Source organism: Papilio polytes, unplaced genomic scaffold (genome assembly GCF_000836215.1).
Source record: "Papilio polytes unplaced genomic scaffold, Ppol_1.0 DF824146.1, whole genome shotgun sequence".
Classification (NCBI taxonomy): domain Eukaryota; kingdom Metazoa; phylum Arthropoda; class Insecta; order Lepidoptera; family Papilionidae; genus Papilio; species Papilio polytes.
In genome coordinates, this window is record NW_013525058.1 from 3431886 (window position 1) to 3452082 (window position 20197).

Sequence of the window (20197 nt, forward strand, 5' to 3'; positions counted from 1 at the left end):
GAGCAGTAAGCAGTGCGCAGTGGAACACGCAGCGAAGTGGTCTTAGTGAAATTTGAAGATGTGTATACTAGTGAAGTGAAGCTCGGCTGTATTCAGTGACAATTTGTTACTTTCTGCCAGTCAACCCAAAGAGTTTGCAGCAAGTATTAAGTGTAAAGAATTACTTTATGATATTGTTATATTATTAACAACATGTATCTACTATCCGACAATTTTTTATTATTACTGTTCCTCAGAACTGTAGTTAGAAGTTTGGCTGTTGTAAATTATGTGGTTCATAATATTTTTTTTATGTCAAAAGTTCCGTTTACGAATATATTATACTTAAAAAGACAAGAATCGAATATGGATAGATAATTGTATACTAAGTGTAGGTTAGGAAATGCAGATGTTTGTGTCAGTGACTCGTAGTTTGTCTTGCATTATTACCAATATGTTAAATATCTAAGTCACTATTTTGATAGATATTAATTATATATGACTTTTGAAACGACTTCCTGAAGGAGGTTCTTAATTTGTTTGCTTTTAACACTAAATTCTTAGCAATACCGAAGTCACAGTGAAATTGGACCTTATCTACTAACACTTTGAAATTGTATTTTAAAATTGTATATTTTTATATTGTTTTAAATATTATTTACAGTATATTGAGAAATATCAGACAAATGAGGCTCTTTTTATTTATTGTGTGAGATATAGAGGAAAATTTTTAATTCATACAATTTTAATTTTATAATTAAATTTTTTAATAGTGGATTACCAAACCATTGCCTATTTGTATAATAAAGATTTTATCTTTAAACATTATTGGCTGTAATTTTTAATCAAGGCATGCTATAAATGTTGAATAAGAAACACACTTTGTATTGTGATAAACACATTTAGAATATCAAAATAAATGAAGATGCAAAATATCCGTTTAACTTCTAAGAAAGTAATTATGTTAAAGTTAATTCCAGTCTCTTTATTACAAAATTTATTTCAAACATTTTAATTAGGTGCCATTGAAATTATAATGTTACCATGTTGCAGATTCTATTTCCACTGTTAAAAGATGTTGCAAAACATTTTGTAAACCTCACATATCTTTAAATACAATTACAGCAATAACATTTTGTCTAAAACAAGGTTGTAAATCGGTGCCTTATAAATGATATTTTCCTAATAAAGTATTAATAGAATTTCTGTTTGTTTTGTGTAAATATTACTTTGTAATGTGGTCTCTTTGTCTTGTGACGAGACACGCAAAGACTGACTTGTGTATTGTATATTACTTCATAAGGATATATACTTCCATTTTTAAATAAAATATACATATTTAATATATTGTGTTTGATTTCATATTTACTTGTAAGGATCGAGTCGAATTGATCTATTAAGACTACCTACTCCCTCTTGGTTATGGTCATTTTTACCATATAATCTGTGAATACTTGATATGATAAGCTCGATTTTTTTTGTCGAATTTTTAAATCATCTTTGAAGTTACTATAACTTATGATTTCATTGCACTGCTTATAAATATGAATGTTGACTGTAGGTTTTTAAAGTGGTTAATTGTGGCTTAGTTATTCCAACTAAGGGTAGGCTTTGAAACTTAGTGGGTATATATATCATAATTAGAGAATTGTTTCGTTCCACAAATAAAACACGAAATAGATTTTTATAAATTTTTAATACATATTTCTTAATACTTAAAGTTCTTAATGTAATGTATAGCTTCATTTTCACCTGCAACTAAAATATTACCCTTGTTACAGTCAAAAGAATTTAGTGGTTTGAAAGATTCTAACAGTGTATTAGTTGGTGTTGCATTTTTATCTTGTAGAGGGATCCAGTTTTCCGTGGCTTTTGTATTTTTCATCACCGCCTCCATGTTCCATTCCCAGAGTTCTCCAGACAATGAACTGGTTAGTAGTTTATTTGGATTCTCCGGATGGAATCTCATTTCCGTTACTCCGTAAGAATGTCCTTTTAATGCAGAAGGGAATGTATTCATTCGTAAATCCCATATCGCAATTGCTCCTGATTCACTTCCAGCTAGAATATAATATGGTTGTGTTGGATGATTAATGATGCAAGTTGTTGCTAACTGATCACCACCGAAAAGGAACGAGTTTGTTGGTTTATTGTCTGGTGATCGGAGATCCCAAATCTTCATATGACCTCGAAAATTACCAGTGATAATCTGAAATCAGGTTATTAAAATGTAAATCTATACAATTTTAATAGGGATAATAATTTAATTATAATAAATTATTGAATCAGAACATGACTGACCCTTTGTAGGGACAAGGGCAGGTACTTAAGTTTAAAAGAAGTTCCTACAGCCTTGGATTTAATTTTCAAATATGAAGTGTTAGTTTCAGTAGTTGAAAATAATACATAGATGATTTTAGCAATAAAGCAATATTACAATTACCTCATTATGCTTAATAAAGCAGACAGAATGTAAGGAACAACTGTCAGCTTCTGTTATAGTTCTAGTGATGTCTCCTCTACGACTGTTCAGTATGTTGATATTGCCGTCCTCACCAACTGATGCTATGTCACCCTCCATGGTAGCTAGTGTTGTGCATGAACATGCTTGCCGACTGTAAGTTAAAGAGAAATTAAGAGAATGCTCCAGTGAAAGTAAATTTAAAAGCAAAACAACTTTTGAAAATTTCCAAATAAGAAAACCACAAAAACTACTTTGGATATGGTTAAAGAGTACCTGTTTTTCAGTTTATTATGGAAAAAATGGAAAAAACACTATACTTCAAAATTTTCATTTTGATTTTTTAACTGTGTGAAAACTATTTAACAAATTGAATATACTTACGCAATTTTGTGTAGGTTATTCCAGATAAACACTTCTTTTAGTGGAGTTTTTCTTTCATATTCACTTATTTGTAATAGCCTTACTTTTCCGTCCGACGTTGAAACTGCTATGACATTTTTACCCGTGAATTGAATTTCGGTAACATCACCTTCAACTACGAATTTGGATGCTTCTTTAGGGTATTTTACTTCGTTGTCATTTATATAATCCAGAACCCATACTTTAATATCATTTATCTCGTCGTCCCAGCTGCCAGTGAAAAAACATTGAGCTTCTGCATAGTCTTCCGGTATCCAACGTATTTTTTTAATTTTTTGAGACACAAACGTAACTTTAACATTTCCATCTTGTGCCATTATCACTTAAGGTATTATTTTCTTATACTACAAATTTGTTTTTATTAAGTTTACGTTGAATCCTAGCGAATTATTAATGAAATTAATTAAAAATGGAAGTTTTGTCAACAAACTTTGGAGGTTAGATTTTAAAAATAATTGACAATGACATTGACATTTCACAAAGACAAAATTGTCTTTGACAATCTTGTCTATGATTTTACAAAGATTATCGATGAATTCAACGAATTTGTATTGAAAAAAGAAATTCAAAATTATTGATTTGTAAGCATTTTCGGAATTTTTTTATTTGGCTTTATTTGGGTTGGTTGAGAACAATATGCAAAGTTGACATTTACTAGAAACACAAACTTTTGTCAAGGCCACAAAAACTTAATCTTTGATTTTTGCTGTCAATGTCAAATTTTTCAAGGTCAAGTACCTCTTATCTCTGGTCCAAAACAAACTGATAACAAAAATTCTAACAAGAACAAAAGTTTTATTTTATATTTAAATTATACAGGAATAATGGCTCGAGATGGTGTAATGCCACCAGCTAAATCTGGAGAATATATTGCTAAGCATGCAAAACATGTTAAAATCAACCAGGATGGTGGGGAAAGGTTGTGCGAAGAGGTAAAAAAATTATAATAGTATAGTGGTTTAAAGTTATTGTCCCAGTTAAGAAACCCCAGGTAGACCTGTTTTTTTTTTTTATTTCACTGTGCTGTTTATTAATGAATCGTTATTTTCAGATACTTTCAAGTATCAAATGTAATCAGTTACAAATGCCAGACACAGGGTCTGACTCAATTCATCCTTCAAAAGATCATCCGCGAGCAGTCGACTGGGTCTTTGTGACGGATGCGCTGAATTTTTGTTTTTGGTCCAAAAATAAAGAAGAGCAGTGGGTTGTCGATGGTTTCACTGGATATTTAGCTCTGGAAGCTGCATTGAACAGAGCAGTAAAGGTATAATTTAACATTACTATGTTATAATGTTGTTAAATTTATGCTTAAAAGTTTTAAAAAGCTTGCATTGTTTGTAGCAAGTTATTTTTAATTTGAATTTCTTTATTTTTTTTATGACAGAATGGTGTTGATATCACAAACCCTGAATTTTATTCTAAAATAACAAAAGAACAATTGTCTAACATCATGAAAGGTGATAATGGTGTTATACCATTATTTGATCAAAGAATTTCTGTTTTACATGAAATTGGTACAATACTCCTTGCAAAGTACAATGGTACATTTGAAACTTGTGTAAAAGAAGCCAATAAATCTGCGATAAAATTGCTCGAGATTGTAGTACACAATTTCCCATGCTTTAAAGATGAAGCTATATATAATGGTCAAGCAGTCTCATTCTATAAGCGAGCGCAGATTTTAGTTGCCGATTTGTGGAATTTTTTCAACGGCACTGGCTGGGGACAGTTTGAGGATGTAGACAAGTTAACAATGTTTGCAGATTACAGAGTGCCTCAAGTACTAGTTTATTTTGGTGTTATGACATATAGTGATGAACTGATGAAGCAATTGAAGAATGGTTAGTACTTTTACTACTAATTTTAATCTGAGATAACTTAATTTCTTTGAAAAATTGTGATTTTTTTATTGGATTTTAATATCATGGTCCTCTTAAATTACATTTACAGGTAAAATGATGATGAAATTGTTTATTAAATTAATATTTTTCTGTTCAGATGAACTCCTTGAAAGTGGATCAGATAAAGAAATAGAAATACGAGGTTGCTCAATACACGCAGTGGAATTGCTAAAGAAGACAATAGAAAAAGAAATAAAGGAAAAAGAGTTGAATGTATCTGTGCCTAATTCCACTTTGATTGACTACTACCTTTGGTGTTATAGAAGAAAACATGCACAGGAGGTTGAAAGTATACCGTATCATAAAACTCTGGGTATATTTTACTGAACATATGGGTATTTATTAATTTATAAACATACTAGCTGTTGCTCGCAACTTCATCCGCATGAATTTAAAAAAATAATAAATACAGCCTATGTTAGTTACAGGTAAACTACCTTTCTAATGTTGAATGAATTTTTAAAATCAGCCCAGTAGTATTTACGTGAATGTAATACATACAAAAATCCAAATCTTTCCTCTTTATAATAATAGTATAGATTTGCAATATGAGAGTAGAAACAGTAAGTATTATAATGTATACAGTATTAAATTGAATATATTTTTATAATAGAATATAAATATATCTTTAGTGTGGTGCCGGAGGCCTAATTTTAGTCTCTTTCCCTTTCCACCCTTTTCTTAAGAGGAAAGGATGGTGAGGAAAATTGGATTTGACGGTGAAGGGGAAATGTCCTCTTTATGTGCGTCTCCTCCTCCGTCAATTAAGGGTAGGCAACGCATCTGCAATTGCAGATGTCTATGGGCAGCGGTCGCTTCGCCATTTTGGCGATTTCAGGTGGCCGCTTGATCGTTTGCCACCTAATGTTGTAAAAAAAATCTATAAAATAAGCCATAAAACATTGTGATGAAAAGTTTTAATGAAGAATCAAGTAATAAAACTATTTTTCATGAAATATATTTTTATTATTATGAAATGTTATAATTTTAAGATACAATTACATAGTTATTTCATAAAAAGGTAACATTTATGTCTATTATAATTAAATATACAAATTATTTCACAAACTTACATTCTCACTGTTTATGTGATGAATATTGCACATCTTAATTCTAAATAATTATAACATATTGATTATTATGAACATGACACAACCCGCAGAGGAAAAAATTCAATTACCCTACACACCAATTTAAGAAATATATTCAGAACTTTGGCATTAGCTAAATACACGAATAATGATTACAAAATGGCACTAAATATTTACATTTTATCCTAATGGTCGTAAAATCGTTAATAATAATTTAATGACACTGACCGTATGCAATGAAATATAGACCTAAAATATTCTACCCACATAATAGTTTAGCAGATCACCATTGTTATATTCTAGCTTTCAGTGTTGCCAACATTAAAAAATAAAATGTTCGTTTATTATCGTTCAGTTTGTAGTTTTGTGACATGATGACTGATGTATCTACGAAATTGGTTTACAAACAGTAAACCAAGTGTAGTATGATATTGTTTTAAACATTAGCACTAAGTTTGTGATAGCACTCAAGGAAGCGACGATGCCTGAAGCTGGTTACGAAAACGATATTAATATCAGAGTTGAATAAATATTTTGTCATTCGAATTTAAAATTAGAAAATAGAATATTTTATCTTTTAATATCACAATTAAGACTAAAAAATACCTCAATTTATTTGCTCAATTTAGATTTTAAACTTTCGAAGAACGCTAATTTAGTTTTTATAGTGCCGGGTTCGGGGACTGGACTACCCGGTCTACTAGATTCCTTGGACACCTCCTCTGTCCCTTCGGGAATGGCTTTAGAACCTCCGGGAACAGTGAGTGGTGTTGCTAGAGACATTTTCAGTTCTTCGCGAAATTCTTTTGATATGCTTCTAGCTGTGAGACTGTGCATATACATTAGTTTGTTTGGTTGTTTGTCAGTTTTGTCTTCGAAGTTAAGTAGGTTGTCTTTGCTCTTTCTGCGTCGTACAGGCTGTTGTGGAGGCTGTAAAGTTACGGTTTCATTAGTACACGAACCTTCGAATTATAGCATCAATATCTGTTCAAACTTCTCAATTTAAAAACTGAATTCTTTTATTAAAATTAAGTTGCAAATTGTTAGATGCATTACTCAACACATTAAAATTCAAAGATTCAGTGATAAAATGATAATTTCTTATCAATTTTTCAGGTATCATACTGACCTTGGTTGGTTCGTTTAAGTTCTCCATGCTGACAAATTTCTTAGCTAACTCCTTTACGTTAGGAAGTTGCGACAGGATTTCCTCTATATCACTGATTTTGTTCAAACTCTCTTCTCTTTCTACGTTAGTAATAGTTGTGTTTGTTTCCTCGCACGTATCAACATTCGTACTGAGGCTGTCGTTCATTTCCTCAGAGAGATTCTTATCAAATATTTCAACGTTTTCATTGTTGTCAACCGTTTCTTCGTATCTCGGCGATACGTTATCATCGGGCTTACATTTAACAATCTCCCCAGTCTGCACGTTGTATATTTTAATAGAATCTTCTAAACTACTAGTGCTAATAAATGAGTTTTCAATTATGAGATTTTCCGGTGACTTCTCTGATATATCGTCTTCATTAATTATTTCTATAGTTAAAGGTGCGGTGTCTGGATTGTACGCAGATTGTAGAATTTCATCAAACTTACTATCAGTGTCATCGGCCATTGCAGGTTTTGCGACGAACAGCGTGTGCTCGTTTGCGTCCTCGTATTCTATCAATATTTGATCATTATTGTTCGGCATCGTCGTTACTGATATTTGCATTTCATCTTTAGCAGCGAATTTCGTGTAATGTTGATTTGTGGCGATTGTTGTGAACTGTTGTATCAATAGTCCCTGAAAGAGTGGAAATAGTAAAGAATACTTGCAGTTATTATACGCAATAGTCATCGAGTTAGAAAATCAAAAATCAACAATACAATAAAATTAAGGCTGAATTTAATTACTTGCAAATGCATTTAATCTTTTTAAATAAAATTAAAGCACACGCGTGTTTTTGAAACCGAATTGTGCGACACTGTTAATATTAATATAAAACTTTATACTTAAAATAGTGATTCTAGGAGGCGATGACGTCGATGGGGTGACCTAATGATTATGGTAGAAGCTAAAGTGAGAGCTGCAAAGGAAGATGTTTGTTATGAAGAGGTGCGTGCGACACATTTTGTTAGTTCATTCGCAAGCATTCTATCTTGTTAGTCAATATTCAGTCACCAAAATCGTACAACACTCACCACTAATCTCTTTGAGGATTACTGTGGAAATATTACTGAAAAATTTAATTAGAAGGACACATTCTATAAGTGCAATTGTATAGGTATTTGTAAATGTATTAAGTGCCAAGTGCTGTTAGTCGGCCAAGTTTTTGTTTAAATCACACAGCATGCTTTCTTTTCACACGTAACAGACAAAACCAAACGCGTCAAAAACGAAGATATTTTGAATTAAATTAAAATGATTTTGTCCTTTCACCATGTCAGTTTTTGAATAAAGTAAATCGTTACGTCAAGTTATCCTATAGTCTAATATTTACACTTTCGGCTGTCCTATGTTTGTATCGAGCATAGGGGCAGAGATTCTGAGTCAGATTGGTCAATTTAGTTTTATCTACATCTAAAATCAGTGGAAGTGCTGAGAAGTTTGATGCTATTAATGTTAACTAATGAGGGTGTTTATTCACCATAAATCTTTTTGAAAACCTTTGCTTAATCTAAGGCTTCCACCGAAAGAGTAATTGAGACCTGGTCGTCTCTTGGAGCGAATGCACAGGTCCTCGCTCTTCAAAGTGTTACTCCGCCTAACATGTGTGTAAGGTTCGAAAAGATCCTCAGTTATTTCTGGCGTTTTAGGTATTTTAAGTCTAACTATATCCTCGTTTTCCACATAACCATCACCTCGATCGCACACAGGTTTATGTTGTTGTCTTACGTTCCGGGTGACGTAATGGTCTGTCATGTGATTCTCGTCATCATCACTCGGTCTGTCGGGGTTTTCGAATATGGGGTTTATAGCAAAGTTGGGACTGGCGTTTCTGGGGCTGAGAAATGCTCGGACGATGTTGTGATGAAGGGCGGACGCCTCGAGGTCGCTCAACGAACTGCTGGCACTTACAGGCGAAGCGAACTCTGTATCGAAATTATCTAAACTGGTAGATTTATGCATTGATGATATGGAGCTTGCGTCGCTGTTACACAAACTGTTTGTCTTGCGCGCACCAGACGAAGTTTTAGCGTCTTTTATATAGTAATCTCTGCCATATCTGTAAGAGTATTAATATATTATTGAAATACACAGTTGTTTAATGATGAAAATAAATTTATTGAAACAATGAGTACCGTTTGTATTGAGGAATTTCTTCTGATAGTACACGTTTCAAGCTTTTATGTGTTGGACTTCTGATTTTGCCATTAGGAGAATCAAATTCATTTTCATGACATGCATTTAAACTTAGCGAATGGATTTTATTAGTGACGTCCTCGTTGACTGTACCATTTTGCTTTATTTCTTCGATATTAGCTTCGTTCTCATTCACTGGATTAACTGAATCGACTTCGGTATCTTCTGTTTTAAATTCTTTGTCTTTACAAGTAAATGAATCGAATAATGATGAAGTACTTTTGGCAGTTAATCTTTTTTGTATAGCTTCCGGTGAATACGGATTGTTTGGCATTTCAACATAGTTTAACCATTTCTGGCGTTCTCTGTATGCAATGGAACCTGCAACAATTGAATATCGTATAAATATTTAAAGTCTAGTTCAATCTAGTATTTAAGATTATTTCAAATTCTAGACTTGCATACTGACCTGGTATTAAATCATCATTATCATCTATGATTGTGTGTCTGAAAAAAGAATTGCGTATATAAGAATTATATCAAAGCAATTACTAAGTTAATCGTTAGGATTCTATGAGTTACCGCTTAGTATCATCGTCAGTATGTTGCCTGCGCAGACTGTCGGCGTACCTCTGCACGGGCACCGCCACCGTCTCTTCATATTCACCTACACGCTCGTGACGTCTTAAAGTGTTTGTTGCTGTAGTATCTGCAAATATTAGCATTAAAATGTTTTTTTTTTTTGTAATGATATCGATGTTAATACTTAAAGAAAGTGTATTAAATGTTTACCTGTAAAGATTTTTGAATTAGGGCCATGATCAACGACATCTAAACTATCTGCTTCCATATTTTGTGATTCATCCAGATCTACCAATAAATTAGTTTGTGTGTCGTTAAAAATGGATCTATGAATTTCTTCGTTTAAATTAAATTCCGCTTTAAGCGGCGGTCCGCTTTCCACGTCAAGTAATAAAATGGAATCAATGTTCTCCTCATTATTGTTTACACGATTCATGTTTTCTTTATTGTCGATGTCGATTTTATTTCCTTCTACACTTGGAATTAATTTCTGTGCTATTGTGTCGTTATACTTCTCGTTGTCGTCTGTTCCAATAAAAATCATATTATCAAGACTGTCTGCTTCAAAATCATCCGTGTGAACCTCTGGTACTTTTGCTTTTCCTCCAATAATATGTTTTGAGTCTAAAACTTTTTTTACATCGCTCTTGTAGTCTGTTGCTTGTTCTTCTGCGTCGCTCGCATTGTCCGACAGATCAGTCGTATCCTCGGCGTCTCTATCGCCGATCAGCGCTCGGTAGTCCGCATTAGAGTTAGGAACCAGCATCGGTACTGGTACAGATTGTATTGTTTTAATTTTTTTCTTTTGAAACAGCCAGTTCTCTTCCCAAGATCCATCGACGGCCTGTATGTCACTACTTGATATTTCGTCGAAGTCATGATCTTCGTTATCTATAAAAGTAGTTTATTCATTTTATTTCCAGCGATACACATTAAAAAACGTTTTTTTTTTATTTTATTATTGATGGATATTGTATTACCATTATGCACAATGTCTCCTCCGAACTCTGGGAAAGGCACGCGCCGCGGCAACGCCTCAGCTTCTTCAGTCGCGTCACCTTCCTCCCAGTCTGATACGTCCTCCTCTTCGCGAAGCTGGAGTCAAAATGAATATAGTAAGAAGTCAGAGTAGAACTTGAAATTTTAGCATCGAATGTGGAAGAATTGAAAATGATTAGCCTGAATGGTTAAACTTGTTCAACTCAGCTTACCGGTGGACTGATATCTCTTGCGTTTCTGGAGTTCAGCGAGCGCGGGTCAGAGCGCTCTGAGCGTTCGGAAGGCGAGGGGCTGGCGCTGGCGGAGTGGATGCCACTACTGCGACCTCCGGAGCCCCCGGACCCGCTCTCTGTCTGGTAACGTTCGATAACCTGTAATCACAAAGACGGATTGAGCTATTTGTTACAAGTTACGATGACGGTTCACGTTTAGCATGGATCCTTCGTCTCCGCAGGTTCTACTAAGAGCAGGCGCACAGCTTTGACTAAAGTATCGCTCTACTGTTGTACGATTGCTGATTGTCGATTGTTTTGCAGTCAATTCAACTGCAACTACACAACTAAAAATAGAGTAGAGTACGCACCTCCGTATAAGCTGGAATCAAAGCAAGACTAAACAGTTGGTCGATAGTTTAGTTTCATGTGTGCGCAAACTCTTATACGAAGTATCCCTTGAACCACTTCGTGCGGAATTGTGAGTTGGTATTCAGATTAATTTTTGAAATACACGTATTTAAGACTGTGATAAATTTAAATCTAAGAGCACATTTAAAATTCGAAATGCTTAGTCATTGTATAGTTGACTTGTTTTGTTGGTGAATTGAGTAAATCCCGGAGCTACTGATAGTATATAAAGAAATGAAAGTAATTATATCGCAAGATAGCGCTAACGTTATCAGAATTAGTATACAAACATTAGTTGCTATGCACTGTATAGCATATTACACTTGTTTATGATTAACTTGATGAGACTTAGTGGCAATAGATTAACTTTTTCTGTTATTGACGACAGAAATAATTAATCTAATTAAGAAAGCCTTTGAAATATGACGTGGTGTGAAAAAGAAATCAACGCCAAGATATCCTAGTAACGAATATTAGAACCTTGACGCTTGACGTATAACCCTTTCAATCCTGCACTTCTGGCTTATGCCCCATCGTCTGACAACTCTGCCTAACCAGCGGTACAAAAATTTATTGGCATCCCTCTCATATTTCTTATAAAAACAGAGACAACAATACGTATTTACTATCTGCAGCTGAAGCATACAAAACATTACAGTTAAACGGTTCAATAAAGTTATTTTAACGTTAATACTAGCTTTCGCCCGCGACTCCGTCCGCGCAGAATTAAAGAAAAATGCAAGTAGCCTGTGTTCCTCTAGACTATCCTCTACATCTATGCCAAATTTCATCGAGATCCGTTTAACCGTTTAGGCTACAAACTCTAACAAACATCCATCCATCTAAACTTTCGCATTTATAATACACTAGTTTTCGCCCGCGACTCTGAATCTGTTCCCGGATGCATAACGGATGTTAAACCGACATCTTTAGAATATCCCCTTGTATTGATAACATATTTATCATATTAAGTTATCAGTACTCATTAAATCTATTATAGTTATCTGATTGGTTGCGAGGAGACCGTTGCACTATGACTTTGACAATCTCTTTGATAAGCAATCACTTAAACAATATCAAGTATTTAATGCATGTTATTAGGTTTTTTACACTGTATTATATTTAGCTACTGGATTAGAATTTTAAATGTATATTACAATAACGTTTGCCTATTTTTTTACCTCAAATTCTTTAACACTGTCACCGACTGGCGAGCTCGTAATATATATGAGTTAACTAAAATATTCGTAGTAAACAATATCAATAAATTATATCTACTAATAATGTAAATGCGAAAGTTTAGATGGCTGGATGTTTGTTAGAGTTTGAAGCCTAAAGGGCTGAACGGATTTCGATGAAAATTGGTATGGATGTAGAGGATAGTTTGGAAGGTCATAGGCTACTCACTTTTATTTTTTTAATTCCACACGAACGGAGTCGCGGGCGAAAGCTAGTAGCAAATAAATTAAGATCTGTTTAGCTTCATTATATGACAATAATTAGAGCGCCAAACGATCCATTTAGAGAAAGTAACTCACAATATTACTGATGAAATTGTACATCTTCGTAAGTGTTGCAGCGTCGCGAAATATAATGGGCACTAGTTTCTAATATACGTAAATAATGTGAAAATAGAATAATGAGAAAGATAGAGACAATTCTCATAGAACGGAACACTCTCACACTGCGGCCATGTCAGCCAGTCAGTACTGGCAAAGAAATTATCTACAGGGTTGGCGACGACGTTAAACTAAATTCCTCTTTTAAATCGTATTTAATGCTTATTTTACTGAATAAAATAATGTTATTACTCCAAAGAAGAATTAACTTTCAATTTTATCAAAATCACAAAAGATGAACTTATATTAAACTCCAATGAAATTGTTTTTTATGTTAAGAATACATCTTATATAAATTACTCACCCAACCAATAACATATAAAGAAGCAACAACCAAACTCATATATAACGTCAACATTATTATAAAGAAACACTCGCGGTTAAGAAACGAAGTTTCAGAACGCACGTCATTAGACAAAAATTTGGCGCGCGCGCAATTGACAGATTGCTTTCGCGGCTTAATTAACATAAAAACGTATTAATACTCACCATTACTTTATACCGTGCGACTGTTTCGATGTATCTTTACGGCTTATGACAAATTGTTATCGTGATAAGGCATTATCTGGGGTTCGTACTCGATATTGATACGGTTGAATCATTTTAGACTATGCTACTAAAGATTTCATTCGTCAAAGGACCTGCGAAGGTACGCTTTGAGAACAGATTTGATATTGTTTACGATAAGTCATCTCATTTATGATTGATGTTGACAAATACGCTCGGAACATTTGTACCTTTTTGTAGTTTTAACGTATTTTATCAACCTGTATGGTGCAATATGATTACGAATGTCTATTTACGTTTGATAATTAAATGTAAATATGTTGATAGACGTCATGTTAATTTTACATACGTTTGTTGCCTTAAGATAAAGTTTGTGTTTCGGAGTTATTATTAGTAATACAATTGATTCAAAATCAAGCCAAAGATGTCGTAAAAATCTCTGCACTCCTTATTTTAAAATAATGTTAACTTTTACATAAGTATGTAAAATTGTCTCGTAATTATGTATTACACAATGCACATAAAATTCTTCTTATTTTATTAAATGTTACGTCTTTATTTAATCTGTGGGAAAACTGGAAAGATTTTAATAGACAGGCCGGCGAAAGGTGTGAAGACGGAGACGGAAAGCGACGCTGTTACGATTGTAATGTGGACATAATGGTCGTTAGTAAGTCGCGCAAATAATTGCACATATGCAACTCTTGCATCTAACAATAAGTTGTTTTAAATCTATTTTTTTGTATACCAGTGATTGAACAATCTTTAGTCCGATATGTTGCTAAATATAAAAAAAAAATCATTTTTTTATCTCTATAATTTCCTAATAAAATATCAATGAATTAAAAATGTCTAGCGTATGGCAACCCTAAATTAGCGCTTAAGGCAGGTGTCGTGACGTGATGACTTTGTACGGTTTCCCTCCAACATTACATAAAGCTAAGCCGAGACTAACCAGATATGCTTGATTATTGGCGAATCAATAGTTTGATATCAAAATAAAAACAGTAAACAAGGGAAAGGAGGTGATCAGGGCAACACAGCTAGTTGCTGAGAGTTATCTACGAAATGCTACAAATATTTTCCTTTATAAAGTTTATGCTTTAGTTGAAATATTTTACCTCAAAACTTTTGTCCGACAACACTTCGTAACATTCATCGTAGTAAGTCATAAAAGCGTGCTGCCATTTCTGCCACTCCAACTTCGTGGATATGTAGTGCAAATTGCTAAAGTAATAAAACGGAGATAAATGAGGACATACTGATTCCATTTTACACTAAGACGTTTTTATTCACTTTTATTTACACTGAAAATGTTCTTGTTTTAACTGCAGTTTATGTTTAATGCACATGTAATTAAACCAAGCTTACTTGATATACTGACTTTTATATAATAAAATATTAACGTATACACAATAAATGGTCATTTCAATTATAGAAATACCGGACGATATATGAATGCATAAAAACAAATGAAAATCCCTTGATGATTAACCAACGAACAATTGTTGAATACGCCAGTGTTTTTAATATAAATAATAATGTTTCTGTTTCATAAATGACAAGGATAGTGCAAGTAAATGCGTGACTCAATCTCTCCTTTCTTTAATACCCAGCATCGATAGCGTAGAGCGAGGTGGGTTTACGGCCCTGGGCGACATAAAAGGGCGACTAAAGCGTCTTTTTCCGTATGGGTTTGTCTTGTAGTTAAGGGTCGCCGTTGATATTTCGCCCATGGCACTGGTAATGCTAAAACCGTGCTGATCCCTGGTTACAAGCCATAGATTAAAAATTATCAACCATAGACAAATCACACTTGTTTTAAACATAACATTTCCTGTAAAATACATTTTTTCTCATAACAGCGTAATTCTGCTATTCATATTATACGATATCAATGTTCTTTATATCGCAGTTTTCATAAAGTAATTCAACAAAAGATAGTGTGGCCGCCATGAAGGATTTGACGTTTCTCTGTTTACATAATTTCGGCGTTCAATTGGAATATAATCTGTGATCAAACAGCGTTAAAACACGCAATAAAACTGGTAATTACATAGGTACTAGTTATTTTTTTTTTTGCTATTTTAAATTGTAAATACAACCTTGTGTTGCTTCTTTTATTTTAAATGTTTTTTAAATACCTAAATCACGAAACGTCTAGAACGACAAATATAATTACCTGAAAATCCGTAAATGCTTTATTAATCCCTTTTGGCGAATCTTTTAAAAATATAGTTGTTTTCATTTGTTAATTTGACAACAAAATCTAAATCTGCTAAAACGTTCAATTTTAAAAAGCTCATATATTTCCTTAATTTAACCTCGTCGTTAAGGTTATACCCTCGTAAATGATCAGCTTCAAACGGATGAAATGTTGCCAGCAACATTGTTGTCGCAAATGTCAATGCAGCACTGGAGGGACTGAGAAAAATGTGCTTAGATATTTTAGTTCTGAAAATTTACCTTATTCAGTATAGCAGTAGCAAGCAGATCCTCATACGTGGAGTGTATGTTGGGCGTAGGCGTGGGCGTGGGCGAGGGCGCGGCGGCGTACCGCGCCAGCGCCGGTAACGCTGCAGCCTCTTCCACGACTCTGGCAACGAGCCGCTTGAGCTGCGCGTGCGCACCGCTCGCCCCGCTGCTGATGTAGTCGGCGTTCGAACCATGCTGGGTTTGCGGTAAATCTAAACAAAAGAAACAACAGTTTACAGAAATGAAACGTGAAAACGATACTATTTACAACTTTTCAAAGATTAATAATGATTTTTTTTAATGGTGTTTATCAATTACTCATGTAGACACAAAGCCATAAGAGTGCAGTACGTAAAAATATGCGCGTGCATTGTAATTTTTTAAGCGTTTAGCACTAACGTAGTGCGACTATCAGGACCTTTTAAATAAAGCGTTAAGAGTTTCATATTTTTAATCTTGGCAGTTGAAATTTCGCAATTAACTGTTTGATTAGAAACAACCTTGATTTAAGAATACTTTTGTATTCAAGTGAAGTTGTAAATTATAATAATGCATAGTCAATTAGCTGTTATTATCTGTGTCCGGGCGCTGAACAATGGCAACAATTAGTATTTGTCATAGTCATCCCGCACGCCATCTAGCGTTTTCTCGAGTAGTCAGAATCCGAGGTCGTGTGACCTCTATCTGTAGATTTAAAAAGTTAAAGCGTTGTCTTTGATTTTTGTTTGTGCGATTATTTATGAGTTATTTTGTTAAGCTATTCACGACCAGAGGACATTTTAATTTTTCTATTATTAGGTATTCTTTAGATTATTGTTGCATAATTTATTAGTTGTCTCGCCAAAGACTGAAATAAGCGTGCGAGTATATTATTATTCTATTGTATCGTTCTTATGATAATCTGTTTTTCAAATATACCCGAAAATCATATGTAGATTTGAATAGGGCTTGCGTTTTGCCTGAGTTGGTGACTTTGATGTTATAACTTCTAAAAAAGGATACAAAATAAAGATAAATAATTATTAGTTTCGTTTCTTTTATATTAAATTAAAAACCGGTTGTGTTTTTTTAAACACTTTTTGCAGTGCACATGAGATGAGTTGAATAATGTGTTTGAATAGACGTCAGTCTTGTTTTTCAAGGAAGTTTTTTGTTTAGTATTTTTTGTAGGATTCGTCTGTGTTGTGTACAGTAATTATAATAATCCTTTTAATTCTTGGATAAGTACTTATTCCACTGGTTGTAATTAAAGTAATATACATAAGCAACGTTCACTTCGTATCGGCATATTGTTAAACGAAACATGCGAGAGATTTTCAGTATTTAAAATAAAAACAGCAATACTTATGTGGCTACAAAATTATCTACGTCGAGCTGCAGTAATATAACGGCAAATACAAAAGAAGGCTATAAACCAAATCATTACAGACAATAAATGTGAACATACCAGAACATTCATTCTGTACATACAAGTGTCCTTTATTTCTTTTTATTGATCAATAAACAAGTTGGCTTTACCCAAATCTGTATTGAGACAACATATAACTTAAAATGTTCTGTTTACATACGTATATATGCATTTTATGCCCCATGTCTTGTCGGACGAATTGAAACAAGTATGCAAGTCACATATGTAGAGGACCGTCTGGAAGAACAGGCTACTAATATAATGTCTTTGAACTTACTAAAAAAAAGTTAGCGCTAAAACTTACCTAAAATCTCTTCAATCCAATAGCAGGAGACATACAGGAATATGGCAACTCCCAGCCAGAACCCGATCAGTAATACTATTAAGTATTCCAACATTTTTAATTCATTTTGTAACTGTTTTTTGATTTTATTTATTACATCAACCACATTCGTTGTGAGTTTACATTATATTTATAATTCATGTTTTTTTTTTTTAAATTATAACTCAATGGATTCTTTAATTGGAATGTACTGCGTTATTATGACGTATTTGAAAAACTTTTTGAGATAAAATAATAGTTTGGATATAGGCAAAAACTTTTTTTAATCCGATGATGTTTAGTTTTAATTTTTGTTTTTTCATTTAAATTAGAATTTAACTTTCATTAAATTTAATTTCAACGTTTTCTTATATAAATATCTTAGTTCTATTAAAATAAATACGCGATCGTAATTTTGAAATTTCAGATTGACCATTTGATGTGTGTTTTAAGATTGTTTGTTGATATTATGAAATCCGTTCTGCGTGTTTCGGAACGGAATTGAAAACTTCGCGCGACAAATTATAGCTACAACACAACTGTTTAGTAAACTACGTTGGGAAAATCAGTGAAAAATTCAACTTAAGTTATACCTTAGTGAAGACTTAAACAAAATGTTACTGTAAAACAGTATTTTTTTTAAGAAAGTGTGCGGTTACTGAACTATTTGCTACTGCACTGAACGAAAGTAAGACGAATGCGTTTTTTTTTTTTAAACAACCGTCACTAACGAGTACATCACGACCGTAACATTGATAAGCTTTGCTGAATGTGTGTCTAATACGGAAAAAAAGATATGAAACCAATATTTTACGTATTAAATATAGAAAAAAAATGTTTTATAGAAATCGACTAGGTTTCTTTCCTTTATACATTTAAGGTAAACCTACATGATATAGATACGATTACGCAGAATGACTTTCTAGTGTTTTTTTTACGTGGAAAATTTGCAAAAACGTTAGCAAAACCAAAGGAAACAGTTATTTAACCGATAATCGTTAAGGAATGCAGGACGAAGATGTGACATGAAACTGGTAACGGTCACTCTATGGCAGTCGAGCATGGTGTGCCGTTTGCTCTTTGACAGATCGAGGACGACCTTGACACGTCCCATCAATAAACATCGGGTGACGTGATGGTCAAAATATCGAGATAATATGCGGTTTTATAAGTAAATCGCAGAGTTCTAAATTTAAATTTAATTTGAAAACAAACTTACTAGTTACAAATATTGCGCAACTGCATCTAAGAATGTTTTATTTATGGAAAGTTTGTTAGAGTTTGTAGCCTAAACTGGAGAACACAGGCCAGTTACTTTTGTTTTTTTTTCCCTCGTTAAACTATAAAGCAGTAATCAGTCTGTTTATGTGTCTATTCCATGTTAAATTTTTCACATACTAATGTGTAGACTGATTCGCTGTAACATTTGGTAGTTGTCTAACCATCCTTGGCCTATAATACTGTATAGGAAACTGTTAATTCGTACACGTACGGTATTTGAATGTTTATTACCATATATGTATTCCCTGCGCGTTTGACCGTTCGTATGTAAATAGATAAATACCGCAAGTATTAGGCCTAGTCATATAAACAGCTATTTTAGTAGTCAGTATTGCCAAAATCAATACATGAACCAATAAATTTAAATGAAAGGAATAAAGCGCGCTCACTAGCGCGTACCATCCTTCGACCACATCTTCACCTTGGTCTAGGTGGGGTAGTGGTCAAGCGCTGGTTTGCAATTTAAAAAAAAAGGGATTTTGTTCTAAAGGACTATGGATTGTTTAGCTATTTTATAAATTCGATCGAATCTCTGCATCGGTCTGTCTTAGCTTATTACGACTGTACAATTTCTCTTTTACTTATATCCTTTACAAATGTAATAAGTCTAAATAGATGTATAATTAAACGAAAGTTTAGTAAAATTACGTTGTCATTTCCTCGGACATTTGCACTAGATAAGGTAATGACGGGATCTGCTCTGTCGAGAGCGAACGTAGAAAGCCTCAAGGGTCGTTCACATGTAACATGCATCAATCATTGCATTTTCATTTAAAATATCTTCCAATATTAGAAACTAGCTGTTCCCGTGCGTCTTCAGTCGCATAAAATTATGGAAATTTTATTTTGTTGTTTACTTGTGTCAAATTATCAATTGGAAATATTAAAGTGACATGACATGACAAACCATGGCAACCTTGCTTCCTTGATGTTGGCAGCAACTTATGGTCTCTTTCCCACATTAGGGTTTTTATCCAAAATATTTACCCCTTAAATTTAATGGCATGAAAGAATTATTCAAAAATATGGTGTAATTGCTGACATCTTAGGCAACAAAGAAGTGTGTGTTTACGTTTTATTATAATAGTATAGATAGATAGATTGGTCTTAAAGTCTAAAGTGAAGATAGACAAAGACTAGGTCATCTAGTTTAAAGTTTGGTAGAAATAAATGGTTTGCCCTCAAGTTTATGTACGAGTATAATATAATATTGTAAGTGATGACATTGTTAACA

The 20197-nt window shown here is 33.4% G+C and overlaps 3 protein-coding genes across 6 annotated transcripts in view; 1 reads left to right on the forward strand and 2 right to left on the reverse strand.

Moving 5' to 3' along the window:
- Nucleotides 1-1656: 1656 nt before the first annotated feature.
- LOC106111777 (nucleoporin Nup43) lies at nt 1657-3323 on the reverse strand. Its single transcript, XM_013293928.1, has 3 exons — nt 2825-3323; nt 2423-2594; nt 1657-2188 (listed from the first exon to the last, which is right to left on the reverse strand). The coding sequence occupies exons 1-3, from the start codon at nt 3178-3180 to the stop codon at nt 1688-1690; spliced, it is 1029 nt and encodes a 342-aa protein (XP_013149382.1). The 5' UTR covers nt 3181-3323; the 3' UTR covers nt 1657-1687.
- A 279-nt stretch (nt 3324-3602) lies between these two features.
- Nucleotides 3603-5397, forward strand: LOC106111779 (UPF0553 protein C9orf64 homolog). The gene is made up of 4 exons (XM_013293929.1): nt 3603-3795; nt 3915-4130; nt 4251-4707; nt 4865-5397. The coding sequence occupies exons 1-4, from the start codon at nt 3688-3690 to the stop codon at nt 5092-5094; spliced, it is 1011 nt and encodes a 336-aa protein (XP_013149383.1). The 5' UTR covers nt 3603-3687; the 3' UTR covers nt 5095-5397.
- Nucleotides 5398-6166: 769 nt separating this feature from the next.
- Nucleotides 6167-20197, reverse strand: part of LOC106111875 — a 34643-nt gene continuing 20612 nt past the window's right edge. The window contains exons 1-11 of one of the 4 annotated variants that reach the window (XM_013294055.1): nt 17665-17810; nt 15944-16164; nt 10941-11099; nt 10710-10824; nt 9940-10620; nt 9730-9856; nt 9617-9654; nt 9147-9528; nt 8923-9070; nt 6988-7647; nt 6167-6788 (exon numbers count right to left, since the gene is read on the reverse strand). In XM_013294055.1, the coding sequence (XP_013149509.1) occupies nt 6471-6788; nt 6988-7647; nt 8923-9070; nt 9147-9528; nt 9617-9654; nt 9730-9856; nt 9940-10620; nt 10710-10824; nt 10941-11099; nt 15944-16164; nt 17665-17758 (2943 nt within the window). In that variant the 5' untranslated portion in view covers nt 17759-17810 and the 3' untranslated portion in view covers nt 6167-6470. Of the gene's footprint in view, nt 6789-6987; nt 7648-8739; nt 9071-9146; nt 9529-9616; nt 9655-9729; nt 9857-9939; nt 10621-10709; nt 10825-10940; nt 11100-13274; nt 13414-15943; nt 16165-17664; nt 17811-20197 lie in introns of those variants that run through there. The other 3 variants (XM_013294051.1, XM_013294052.1, XM_013294054.1) reach the window with 3 other exon arrangements.